Source organism: Penaeus japonicus, unplaced genomic scaffold (genome assembly GCF_977035675.1).
Source record: "Penaeus japonicus unplaced genomic scaffold, GWHDUDI00000001_assembly GWHDUDI00000024, whole genome shotgun sequence".
NCBI classification, from domain to species: domain Eukaryota; kingdom Metazoa; phylum Arthropoda; class Malacostraca; order Decapoda; family Penaeidae; genus Penaeus; species Penaeus japonicus.
In genome coordinates this window covers 14,356,110-14,368,609 of record NW_028234426.1, presented here as the reverse complement: position 1 = coordinate 14,368,609, position 12,500 = coordinate 14,356,110, and the positions used below count along the sequence as shown (strand labels likewise).

The 12,500-nt window shown below is 38.7% G+C and overlaps 3 protein-coding genes across 3 annotated transcripts in view; all 3 read left to right on the top strand.

Moving 5' to 3' along the window:
• Nucleotides 1-567: 567 nt before the first annotated feature.
• Nucleotides 568-1,572, top strand: LOC147469061 (uncharacterized). The gene has a single exon (XM_086551122.1). It carries the CDS (start codon nt 568-570, stop codon nt 1,570-1,572), a length of 1,005 nt encoding a protein of 334 aa, XP_086407248.1.
• Nucleotides 1,554-4,110, top strand: LOC147469060 (uncharacterized). Its single transcript, XM_086550714.1, has one exon. It carries the CDS (start codon nt 1,580-1,582, stop codon nt 3,944-3,946), a length of 2,367 nt encoding a protein of 788 aa, XP_086406840.1. The 5' UTR covers nt 1,554-1,579; the 3' UTR covers nt 3,947-4,110.
• Nucleotides 4,111-7,127: 3,017 nt separating this feature from the next.
• LOC122257756 (uncharacterized) overlaps nt 7,128-12,500 on the top strand; it is a 6,937-nt gene continuing 1,564 nt past the window's right edge. Inside the window, exons 1-7 of the mRNA XM_043023250.2 lie at nt 7,128-7,858; nt 9,363-9,451; nt 9,571-9,714; nt 9,850-10,011; nt 10,214-10,364; nt 11,033-11,189; nt 12,332-12,500. The exon at nt 12,332-12,500 is cut by the window's right edge and continues 1,564 nt beyond it. Of these exons, the coding sequence (XP_042879184.2) occupies nt 7,804-7,858; nt 9,363-9,451; nt 9,571-9,714; nt 9,850-10,011; nt 10,214-10,364; nt 11,033-11,189; nt 12,332-12,500 (927 nt within the window). The 5' untranslated portion in view covers nt 7,128-7,803. The remainder of the gene's footprint in view (nt 7,859-9,362; nt 9,452-9,570; nt 9,715-9,849; nt 10,012-10,213; nt 10,365-11,032; nt 11,190-12,331) is intronic.

Sequence of the window (12,500 nt, the reverse complement as noted above, 5' to 3'; positions counted from 1 at the left end):
CGAGATATATTGCAGCTTAGAGAATTCTTACGAAAGGAAGTGGAAAACTTAGGCAGGTCAGCAAAGAGAGTTGGAGGGGCCTCATCCTCAGTAACTTATAAAGTTAATAGTAAAGAAATTCCTAAGGAGTGTCAGAGGCCTTCAGAATCGACTGACAAGGTTACAAAACGAGATCGAAGGGCAGAGTTTGGGTTTACAACCCAGACAACACCATCAACTTCAAGACCAATTACATGTGATTTTTGTTATGGAGAACATAGCCTGGCTTTCTGTGATTTGTTCAAGTCTGCCAGTATTCACCAACGCAGGAAGATTTTGATCGGCCAAAGGAAATGCTTCAATTGCCTGAAATCTGGCCACAGTGCAAGGCAATGCAGAGCACGGCCATGTGATATCAATGGCTGTGGTGGATACCATTCAAGGTTGCTGCATGATACAGAATTTAGAAAGAGTGGGTCAATTGTTCATGTCAATGATGATAAAAACAAGAGGAAACCAATGGAAGTCCCAACAAAAAGGGAAGAAAGACAATGACTAGAAAGGAGGGAACATACAAATAGCATTAAGATGAGTAAAGGAGCAACACCTAGACACATTGCATTACCAATAGTCCCAGTCATAATAACATCCAAAGACCAAGCTGCCCAAAGGAGGGTAACTGCATATGCATTGTTAGATTCGGGGAGTACTAGGAGCTTCTGCTCGCGGAAAATTGCAAAGTACCTAGATCTAGAAGGTGAAACTATGAAAACAACAGTTGCCACACTTTTGGAGAAGACATGTCAAAATGTAGAACAAGTAGAGTTGAGTGTAAGGGGGCTTCTCACAAAAAGACAAAGACCCATATTTCTCTCACAAGTTATTGTGATGGACACCTTCCCACAAGGCTTACTCCAAACCAAAACAGGCTTCACCGAAGTTTCTTGTTGGCCACATTTAAAGGACCTAGTTGGGATACAAGAGCGAACAACACATCTATCCTTTGAACTACTAATAGGACTAGATGCTCCTGATGCCATGGTGCCCATGGAAGTCAGGAGAGGAAGAGATGGAGAACCATTTGCTGTTAGAACAAAGCTGGGATGGACGGTAAATGGACCCTTACATCCTCAAAGGACTTCAAATCTAAGCTTTGGAAACTATATCGACGAAACGGTGGACCATTCATATGAAAATGCAAATTGGGAAAGTGTAAAACAATTCTGGGATATTGAATCACAAACTGATATAGACGAAAAAGGGTGGTCGGTTGAAGATGGACATGTGATAGATCTCTGGAAAAGGGAAGGGTCTAGGGTCGGAGCCCACCACCAGTTGCCGATACCATTTAGGGAACAGGATCCAGGGCTACCAGATAACTGGACTATGGCCCGTCGACGATTAGACTCATTAAAGAGCAGACTTGAAAGGAATGTTGACTTGCATCAAAGATATGTAAAAGAGGTAGAGGATCTCATAAAAAAAGGGTTTGCTGAGCGAGTACACAAAATAGTTGGACCACTAAACAAAACCTGGTACTTACCACATCATCCAGTACCCCCGAATAAAGGACATAAACCTGACGATCGATAACTTGCCAATGGACAGAGCTCTAGGGGTTCTGTGGGATCTCGATGATGACGTGCTAAAGATCAGAGTGTCAACACCCATGAAGCCAACCACGCGCAGGGGCATACTGAGCATCATGAGTTCCATCTTCGACCCCTTAGGCTTACTAGCCCCTTTCACCATTAGAGCAAAGATGATATTCCAAAACGAAGTTCGTCGTAAAATGGGTTGGGACGAAAATCTAACACCTAAAAATGAACTAAAATGGAGAAAATGGATGAATGACCTTGCAAAACTAGAAGGCTTTCAAGTACCACGTCACATAGCAGCAGCCCAGGTCAGCAGCAAATTAGTACATGCCCAACTACATCATTTCTGTGATGCCTCAGAAACGGCCTATGCCGTTGTAACATACGTTCGGTTAGAACACGATAATGGAGACGTTCATATAAGCCTCCTTGGTGCCCGTGCAAGACTTGCACCCATTAAGACGACCTCTATTCCCCGTCTCGAATTGTGTGCTGCCACACTGGCTGCACAAGTTGACACAAAGATACGTCGGGAAATGACACTCATTCTGGAAGGTTCTGTGTTCTGGTCTGATAGCATGATTGTTCTACAATATATCTCAAGTACCAGGCAACGCTTTCATACATTTGTAGCGAATCGACTTGGGACAATTCATAGGGCCTCCTCTCCGAACCAGTGGCGTCATGTACGATCAGAAGACAATCCAGCCGATGATGCTACTAGAGGCCTTTCAGCACAAGAGTTGATAAAGGGTGGACGATGGAAATTTGGTCCTTCATTCCTAAGGTATGAGAAGGACTGGCCACCCAAGTTGGTGATATCTGAAGCCTCCGATCATGATCCCGAGATACGTAAGCATGACCCTTTGCTAGCAACAACTGTGGAAGATCAAAACCCAACAGATAAACTGCTCGAACATTACTCATCATGGTATGAGTTACAGCGTGCGGTAGCGTGGTTCCGCAGATTTGTGAAGTGGAACAAGGAAGGACGTTATCCTCAACCTCAACGCCTTTCAGTTACAGAAATTCATGATACAAGAGACTCCATACTAGTATACATACAAATTAGCAGTTTCAAGGATGAACGATGTTCATTACGCAGAGGAGGAAATTTGAAAAAGGAGAACAAACTCTACCGGCTTGAACCTGAGCTTGACAAACATGGGTTCATGAGGGTGGGGGGCAGAAGAATTCATCTTGGTGAATCAAGAGAACGGTGTAGACCAGTAATCCTGCCCAAAGACCACCATGTAACGAAACTGATTGTAAGGGATGCCCATATATTCTTAGCTGCACATTCAGGTAGGGAGCACACACTTTCTATCATTCGTAGAAACTACTGGATTATAGCATGTAGACCATTAATAGATAAGGTCCTTAAGGAGTGTTTTGTTTGCCGCAAGGTAAACAGCAAACCTGCCACTCAACGTCAGGGTGATTTACCGATTGAAAGAGTCCTATCAGGAGGACCACCATTCATTCATACTGGGGTAGACTGTTTTGGACCTTTCCCTGTGTCATATATGCGTCGTACAATGAAGAGATATGGTTGCATCTTCACTTGCCTTAGCTCAAGAGCAGTCCACATCGAAACCCTCCAAGCATTAGATGCAGATGCATTTCTTAATGCATTCGTTAGATTCACATCGAGGAGGGGTACACCAGAGAAGATGTTTTCAGACAGGGGAACCAATTTCATCCGAGCCCAACGGGATCTACAGATTGCTCTACAGAACTGGAATGAAAATGTGAAGGTTGACAAGGCACTCAAGAAAAAGGGTGTTGAGTGGATATTCCACCCACCTATGGCATCACATATGGGTGGAGTATGGGAGAGGCAGATTCGATCAGTAAGGAAGGTGCTTTTGTCGATTATTGGTCTACAGAGGGTCGATGATGACAGACTACAAACTTTATTCTGTGAAGTGGAAGCTACCCTAAACAACAGACCACTCACTGCTGTGTCGAGGGATATTAACGATCTTGAAGCATTAACACCAAACCATATCTTACGTTTGCATTCTGGGGATGGTTTAGACCTGGGAAGCATGCCAAGTAATGAGGCTTTCCGTCGAAGGTGGATCCACGCCCAATCCCTAGCTGACCGATTTTGGAAACGATGGAGTGAGGAGTACTTACACTCACTCCGAATGCGCAGAGGTAACATTAAACCATCTAGAAATGTGGCAGTTGGAGAACTGGTCCTATTAATAGAACCATTGGTACCCAGGAACCAGTGGAAACTAGGGCGAGTTGTGGCAGTTATCCCAGGTTCAGATGGGCTTGTTAGAAAGGTCCAGGTCCGCACTGCATCAGGGTTTCTGACGCGACCTATTGTGAAACTGTGTCGCTTAGAAGGAGATTAGTTTTACATGCATAAGGAATACTGTTCTTCCATTTGTCATTGTCATTGCCACCGTGCTCTGTTGATAGTCCATTCTCGCCAGTGTTGGGCTCAGTTCGCCCAAAGCCGGGGAGTGTTAACGCCGATGGCGGCATTAAAGGACGTAAGTAGAGATAAATAGAGATAAACGACAGTATAATAACACGCACTGTACAATTATAAATGTTAAAGGATTATTGTGACAGATTATACCAATGTTGATTGTAACCATGTAACATATTTCAGGTTTGACCACTTTCAATAAACTGGAGTGAGTGCTACACAGCGGTATCAGTCGTCCTTACATTAATTGACCAGCCGCATAGGCTCATGCGGCAACAATATATATGTGTGTGTGTGTGTGTGTGTGTGTAGGTGTGAGTGTGTGTGTGTGGGTGTGCTTGTTAGTGCAATAATTATATATGTATTTTATTTCTAATGAATTGATTTATATTTAGTTTAGAGGTAGCGAGAAAATGTATAAAGTAAAGATTACGTAAACAATTGCCATTATGAAATTAAGGTTGTACATGTCTTTCCAGTGTGAAACTAGCAATTGAATAAAGCAACCTATGGTGATATACGGCATGCCACGGAAAAGTAATGTCAATAGCAATGCTATTTTGTATTTTACTATTACTTGTATTACTATTATGATCACCATCAATATTAGTTGATATAGATGACCTGAAGTAGAATCTTTAATTTTTCCGAAATTTTCTGAAAGTCATCATTGTTCTCAATATTATGGCTTTGAGGATCATTGCTATTATCATCGTTACTTTTACTATTATTATAATCATTATTATGAATACCATTGTAATCATTATCAATATTACAGTTATCATTACCATTATCATTAGTAGTAAAAGCAGCAGCAGTGTTATGATTATTATTATCATTACCCTTAATTATTTTCATTATGATTAGTTTGTCATTATTATCAGCGTTGGCTAATAAAAGTAGAACTATGTAAACTGATGTAAAATGTGAAAAACATTTTGTAGTAGCGATCACTAACTTTTCAAGCCTTTTAAGTCTTGCTTTACAGGATCTCAGTTTATTCTTAAACAAAGAGGACAGGGTTAGAATTTTCTCTTTTCTTTTGATCTCATCTATTTTCTCAATACTGAAATAAATGTTACTTTTATGTTTTGTTTTGTTTCTTTCATTTTAAGATTAAAGATATGAAAGGTGTCATTAGGGCGATTTTATGTAAAGCAAATCTTTATCTTCCTTGTGTAAGCAACAGCTCCGTTTTTAGTTATATTTAGTTTAGAGAAGTTAAGGGAAAATGTACAGAATCTGTTCTCACTTAAAGGAAAACAAACAAACAACGACTTCTCCTGCAATGGGGCCCCCCGGGAAAAAAAATCAGGGTCGAGAGGCGGGGGTGAGGCTCCCAGGAGGCAGTGTGTACAGAACACGTATTTCTTTAACTTTGAGATTTTCTTCTTTTTTTTGAGTCAGGTCACACTGGCGTTTCAATGACTTTGTCTAAATACAGATTTTTCAATGACATTAATTAAAACAATATGTGAAACAAAAATGATGTATCATGTGTAATTAAGATAACGGGAAAACTGAGTCATGCTAATTCGTTATCGTGAATATATAAGGGGATATCACTACTTAAATCTGTGAGTCCTCAGTGTATTGCGAACATAATTTTGCAGTTCCTACCTTAATATTCCTACTTTTATATTTATAACAGTTTTCCTGCCTAGCACCACCATCATGTCATAGTATTCCTGCATAGCTGAGAAAAAAAAAAAAAAAAAAAATATATATATATATTGGGAAATGCTTGTAAATCTTAGTTATATAAACTTTCGTATGGATTACCATTTTATCAGATTTAATAGCTGTGGGTGTTATTTATAACTTCATTATAAATAACGTCAGTTTCTGTGCAGTTTACTTACTCTCTCAAGTGTTTACTTTCTTTGTCCCTTTGTCCTGATTTATGTCTTGTATAGAGGGATACTATTATTTGAACTTATCGCTAGTAAAATTTAGATAGCTTTATGTGCACTCATACTGTACCTAAAGTACAAAATGCTCATTACAAATTACTAATCTTCACAACATTGCATCACGTCTACAGGACGTTACAGAAAGTGGCGCAAGAATACTTAATCTTTCTTTCATCGCTAGTAAACAAGTTCTTTCATCATTAGTAAGCAAGTTTCAGTATGAAGGCAGTTGCAATTGTAAATACCATGAAATTTGCATTTGTTTTAAAGCATTTATAATCATATGTGGTTTAAAATAACCGAAGGTCAGTATGGGAGCTGACCTTGAACCCCTGTGCTGCGGAACGTTCGTCTATTCGAAATTTGAACTCATGATGATATACTGAACAAATATTCCTACTTCCCAATCTTATGCTGTGGCTGATGAAGTTGTTGCATATTAAATCAGAGTGAAGAACTCAGGATAAGATAAGGATAAGCCAGATATGCGGAGCAGATGTTTCGCTAACCCTATGAACTATGGCGATCCCGCCTGCCAGCGAGTGCTGACTCGATCTAAGCTAGGTCCTAACCCACCATGGTGCCCAACCACATTAGTGACCGCCACGCGACAATGGAAAATCACGGTGCTTGGCCGGGTTCGATCTGCCGAGCTTATATGCACTATGGCGAGCCCAACTATTTAACGAGTGCTGACTCGATCTGATCTTGACATTTACCCACTGTGATGCCCAACCACAGCAGTAACCGCTAGAATTCAGTCTGAAATTATTGTTGATAATAAAAATACTGATGAGTACATGTGTTGAAACATATACTGGAGTGATTAAAGTTTCCAATTCCAGTTTGATTCATGTTTGGTTCGTAACATTTACAGAGTTATTCCATTTCATTTTAACATACCTCGTAACAATTTACTTCCATTGAGCGCACATTGCATCATCTCAAAGAATTTTTAAAAATATTAATCAGTTTTGCGTATGAATATGTTTTTTCGATAAAACTTTAATAAACAGAAGGCATTAGAATATTTATCGTATAGAGCTCTTCAAAATATGCAGGAGAGAGAGGAGAGGAGAGGAGAGGAGAGGAGAGGAGAGGAGAAGAGAGAAGAGAAGAGAAGAGAGAAGAGAAGAGAAGAGAAGACAGAAGAGAAGAGAAGACAGAAGAGAAGAGAAGAGAAGAGAAGAGAAGAGAAGAGAAGAGAAGAGAAGAGAAGAGAAGAGAAGAGAAGAGAAGAGAAGAGAAGAGAAGAGAAGAGAAGAGAAGAGAAGAGAAGAGAAGAGAAGAGAAGAGAAGAGAAGAGAAGAGAGAGAAGAGAGAGAGAGAGAGAGAGAGAGAGAGAGAGAGAGAGAGAGAGAGAGATGGGGGAGGGTAGTAGGCAGGGGAAGGTCTTGCCAGATTACACCATGTTGCGTAGTACCCGGCTCGCCGTATGAAGTGTCCAACGGTGAGTCAGAGCTAGCTCAGAGATCAGCTGACTGAGATGTGCAAGTCTATCATGGCAACATAAAGTTATTAATTTACATTTGTGGTGAAAATGCATGATTAGTTTCACAAACAATTGCGAACGTTGTTTCTGTAGAAAAAAAAACAACACAACGCATTCATGGATGATCAAGCACTGCTATACAGGAGAATCTCATGGCATAAAAGATATAAGTCCAATGCAACATAAGAGTGAAATGTAGAAATGCCCTGTAGATCTCGCATTATAGTGATGAAAAGACGGCACCGCGACAACCTACACAGGTGAACGTCCGAGTGCGTCATCACAACAAACATTCCTTCGAGTGTGCGCAAGGAAGAAGAACGTCTCCTTTTTTCTCCATCGCAAATGTGTGGATAGTTTCCCTCCTAGGCCATGACGTCCGCTGGAACCATGGATAAGAGTGAAGGGAAGCAAGCTGGAGCGGCAGGTGAGCAAATGGGGATGAGGGAATAAGGAGGTGATGTAATATTTGCTAAATGAGTCCTGTCGTGTTTATGGATCGAAGGCACATTTTTAGGGGGGCGATAAGCACTCATGGGTCAGGCTTCAAGGTCACGGGGAATTTCCCTTTGTTTTTGTTTTAGGAATGTATAGAATGTATATTGAACATGTGAAATTTATAGACACATTCTTGAAGTAAGTGATTGTTGACGCAGTGTTAAGAGAAACAAAACCACCATTACATTTGAAATCATGGTGTTTGTTTTCAATGAGTTTTAGCCATTGATGAATAATTGATATTATTATTCATGATCAGTTGCCTTCTTTTTGTTTCGTATTAGTTCATGACAGCACACAAATACGAAAAAATAAAGTTGCTTTTTGTATCCGCTAAAACAGCAATACTTCTATCACACTGAAAATAAAGAAAATGATGTGCTAATGTAAATCATATACTAAAATTTTAGTCAACTGCAGCATTGATAGAGCCTGTCATATGGCATGTATGTCTCTAAACTCAATGAAACACAAATACGGCAAGCACTACCTTTAGAGAGCGATGGTAAACAGCAAATTGCCAACCCCTTGCTCTAAACTACTGCCAATGAAGGATGTGCAGGCAGAATGAGAAGAGGAAGATGACTCAAACCATGCTAGTGTTTACAATGGCCCCTGTGTCAGTAGGAATGCCATTTACTTTGGCACTCATAGTCATAAGCACAGGTTTCCTTCCTTTTCCCTACTTCTTCATGTTGTATTCTTTGTGGATGGTTATATGTTTGTATTCATTCATGACAGTATATTAATATAAAGAAGAGGAGGTTGCCTTTTGTCCTCCCATAAAACAGCAATACTTCTATCACACTGAGTATAGAGGAAAAATCAGCTGATATAGATCGTATAATACAACTTTATTCAAATGCATCATTGATAGAGCCTGTGATTTGACACATATTAACCCTATGACAACGGTGCGTCACACCCGTGTGACACAGCCAAACTCCCGATGCCGGGGCGTCGTGCCAGTGTGACGATTTCAATGCAATATTGCAATCGCCCAGCATAGGGGTCTTCGCGTAGCGAGTGCCCCGTCGGGAAAGGGTTAAGTCTCATAATGCAATAAAACACAAAAGTTGAAACACAAAAATGGCTCTAGTTTTACAGTAAATGACTGAAAGAGACTGGAAAAAGTCAAGGTATGTTGTGTGAAGCTGCCACGCTCTGATCTAAGACCCATCCCGGAGACTGGGCAAGCAAATCTATCCCCCATCTGCATTGGGTTAATGCCAAATTTCAGTTTTCCTTGTGTAATAGGAATGTTATGTGCATTTCTATTTTATCATTTATGCAGATAGGATACCATGTTTTTTATTCAATTGATACTACTTTAGCTTTACAGGTAGTTATGGCAGTTTAAGAAACAAACAAAAAAAAGATAATTTTTATGGAACATAATTTCCTCATAACATTGATGATATCCTTTCTTTCAGGGGATGTTCCAGTCAAGATGACCCAAATGGAATACAATAGCCAGCTGGAAAAACGGAATTCACTGATAAATGCCAAAGCTCAGGAGCTTGTAAGTTGCCAAGTTATTTGCTTTAAATTTGTCAGACAGGTGAAAGTATTACTTGTGTTAAAGATTCTTATTCTTTGCAATTTAGATACTAAATTAAATTTTTAATTATTCCTTTTTAGGCGGAATTGTCTGAAGAGCTCAGAAGAATACGTGAGAGCAAGGAGCCTTTGGCCAAAGCAAAGGATATGTTGCAAGAGGAAATCAACAAAGCTAACAAGGCCATCAATGCAAAATCTGAAGAGGTCACTCTGTTAAAACAAAAGGTGTAGTATATATTCATATTTTTTCTTTGTTTTGACTTTGTATTTAAAGCCTTATTGACCTATTTGTAATATTCTAAAGATGCAACATTTGATTTTGTTGTTGTGGACTTATGACATTGGTAATGTTTATTTCAGCTAAGGTACCACAGTGTGAAACAGATCCATGAAAATATAGAAAGACTGGAGTACCAGTTGCGGAACAACAGTTTCAAACCTCGAGAGGAGCAAAAAATCTTGAATGAAATCTCAATGCTTCAGAGATCCGTGAGAACTCTTCGAGAATATGAAGCCAAACAAGTTGGTATTGTTTTTTTTTTTCAAGCTTGAAAAGTAATTTTGCTTGGGAACTTGATGTATGAAATTATGGCACTGATCTATAAAATTTGGTTATATGTTTATAACTATAAGCAAAGCAATTGCTTATATATATGAAATGATCTGTAAAATTTCTTTCTTTCAATTATAATTGTGTTATTTGAATAATGTTTTGTTATTTCAGGCTGAGAACAAAAAGTACAGAGCTGAGAGGACACGGCTGATAGACGAGAGAAATAATAATTTTACCAAAATCAGAGCATTATACGAAAAGGAAGATGAACTGAAAAAAGAAATGGCACAGCTGAGAGAGGTTATGTCTACAAATAAGAAGGGTAAGGTTTGAATTTTCTTCTTCTCCTCCTCCTCCTCCTCCTCCTCCTCCTCCTCCTCCTCCTCCTCCTCCTCCTCCTCCTCCTCTTCCTCCTCCTCCTCCTCCTACTCCTCCTACTCCTCCTCCTTTTTTATCTGGCTACCAAGTCTCCCATTTTGGTCTTGTTGCAATTACATTCCAGGAGGCTAGATGAGTCTAGGGTGGATCCAGAACACTTAAAAAAAAGAAAAAAAAAAAAGCATTTCTTTTTCTCCTTTTTCTTGCTGTTGTCATATTTTTATTGTCAATATTATTTTAATTATTTTTTTCATGGTTATTATTATTGTTTTTATTATTATCATTATTATTACTATTATTACTATTATTATTATACTTCTAAGACAGTCATAGGCTACTCAATTTCAATGCCTGCAAAAAAATAATAGGATCTGGGTAAGGAACATTTTAGGTCTAGCTTCCTTTGTTTGCACAGATAGTGCACCTAGGTCTTGCCTTGAGTTGGGTTACAATGTCAGATTAGGTTAGAGAACCCTGGCTTTATATCTTTCTTAAGTGTTTTTTTTGTTTGTTTGTATGTTTTCTACACTTGGGTAATTATTAGAACTGCTGTCTTGCTCCCAAATTTTACCTATATTAGATTTTATTTCTAAATGATACCTATTTTTTCAGCTGTTGAAAACCTTAGACAGCTAAGACCAAATCTGGAACAAGCCTGGTTAGCACACAAGCAACAAATTCAGGCAGTTCGACAAAGGCGTATAGATGAAAAGAAACGCTTACGACAAGATCAAGCCAGAGAGCGACAAGAACAAAAAAGGAGATTATGGTAGGTACCAACAAAGCAATCTTGCAATCAACATTAAACTATGCCTTATTCACCACTCATAATTTTGTAATGCTGGATGGCACTCTTTTGTTAATAATCTTTTAAGACAAATATTCAAACTTGAAACAGGACCTTCAGAAAGAAATACAGCATTCCAATGAATATTATCAATATCATGGTAATTATTGTCCCATTTGACACAAGACTTAAGAAGAACCCTTATGAAATAAAAAAAATTGAAACCGCCCTAGCATTTGCATTTATTGTTCTTACAGAGTTCAGCCACTCACGGTAATGTGCATTAAAATCACCAGTAATAATAAAAGACAACTTAGCATCAGATGACCGAACAGACGCCATTGCTGTAAGCAAATACAGTCACCCATTCCAGGATTTCTTTAAATACTGAACATATAGAAATTCTTCTATTTGCTAGGAAGTTCACCAACTGTCCCTCATGATACTTCAAAATAAAATCTGAAATATGTTGTGTATAGAAACTAGATCTTATATAGAGACAACTACCCTGTGCACGAGTATTATCAATTTATATTATGATATACTCTGTGTGATTGCCCGATAATTATAAGAGTATGAAAGTAGACCTAACAGGACCAGGATTGGATTCAACATAAATATTCTGATGATTTGATATCACGTCATCCATCATGAATAGAATGATATGGGGCATAGCTGAATCATTAATTTTAAGCTAGCAATTTGGAGTTATTGTTAATAATGTAGAATTTTATATTTTGGCACAAGTTTCTGGGTCATCATTTTCTGTTTAGGTTAGTTAGTACTTGCCCCTTTTTTTCACCTAAAGCTACACTTTTCAATTACCTTAATTGCCAATATTTCAACTTGTTGGGTGGAGATTTGTTATATAGCTAATATCATGTGCTTTTACATAATATTTTATGTAACAGGAGACCTTTCTTATGTCTGGTTATTGAAGTAGGATTAAGTACAATATTAACAAACATAGGATTAAATACCATATTCACAAAGAAAGTTGTATAACATAAATTATCTCTGCTCTCAAAAAATACAGTCAGTACTCAGGCCATCATTATTTATTTTATCTGAATTTTTCTTCCCTTTTAAACATCTGGCTAACAATTTTTTTTTACTTATTTCAGGGAGGAATATGAAGCAAGTAGAGAACCATATGAAGAGGAACGGGACTTGTGTCGGCTTTTGATATCTTATTTGCAGTCATCTGTCAGCACCCCAACACCTCTTACTCCTGGGACACCAAGCAATGGTGCCTCGTTACTCACACCAGTCACTCCAACAAGCACAGGAAAT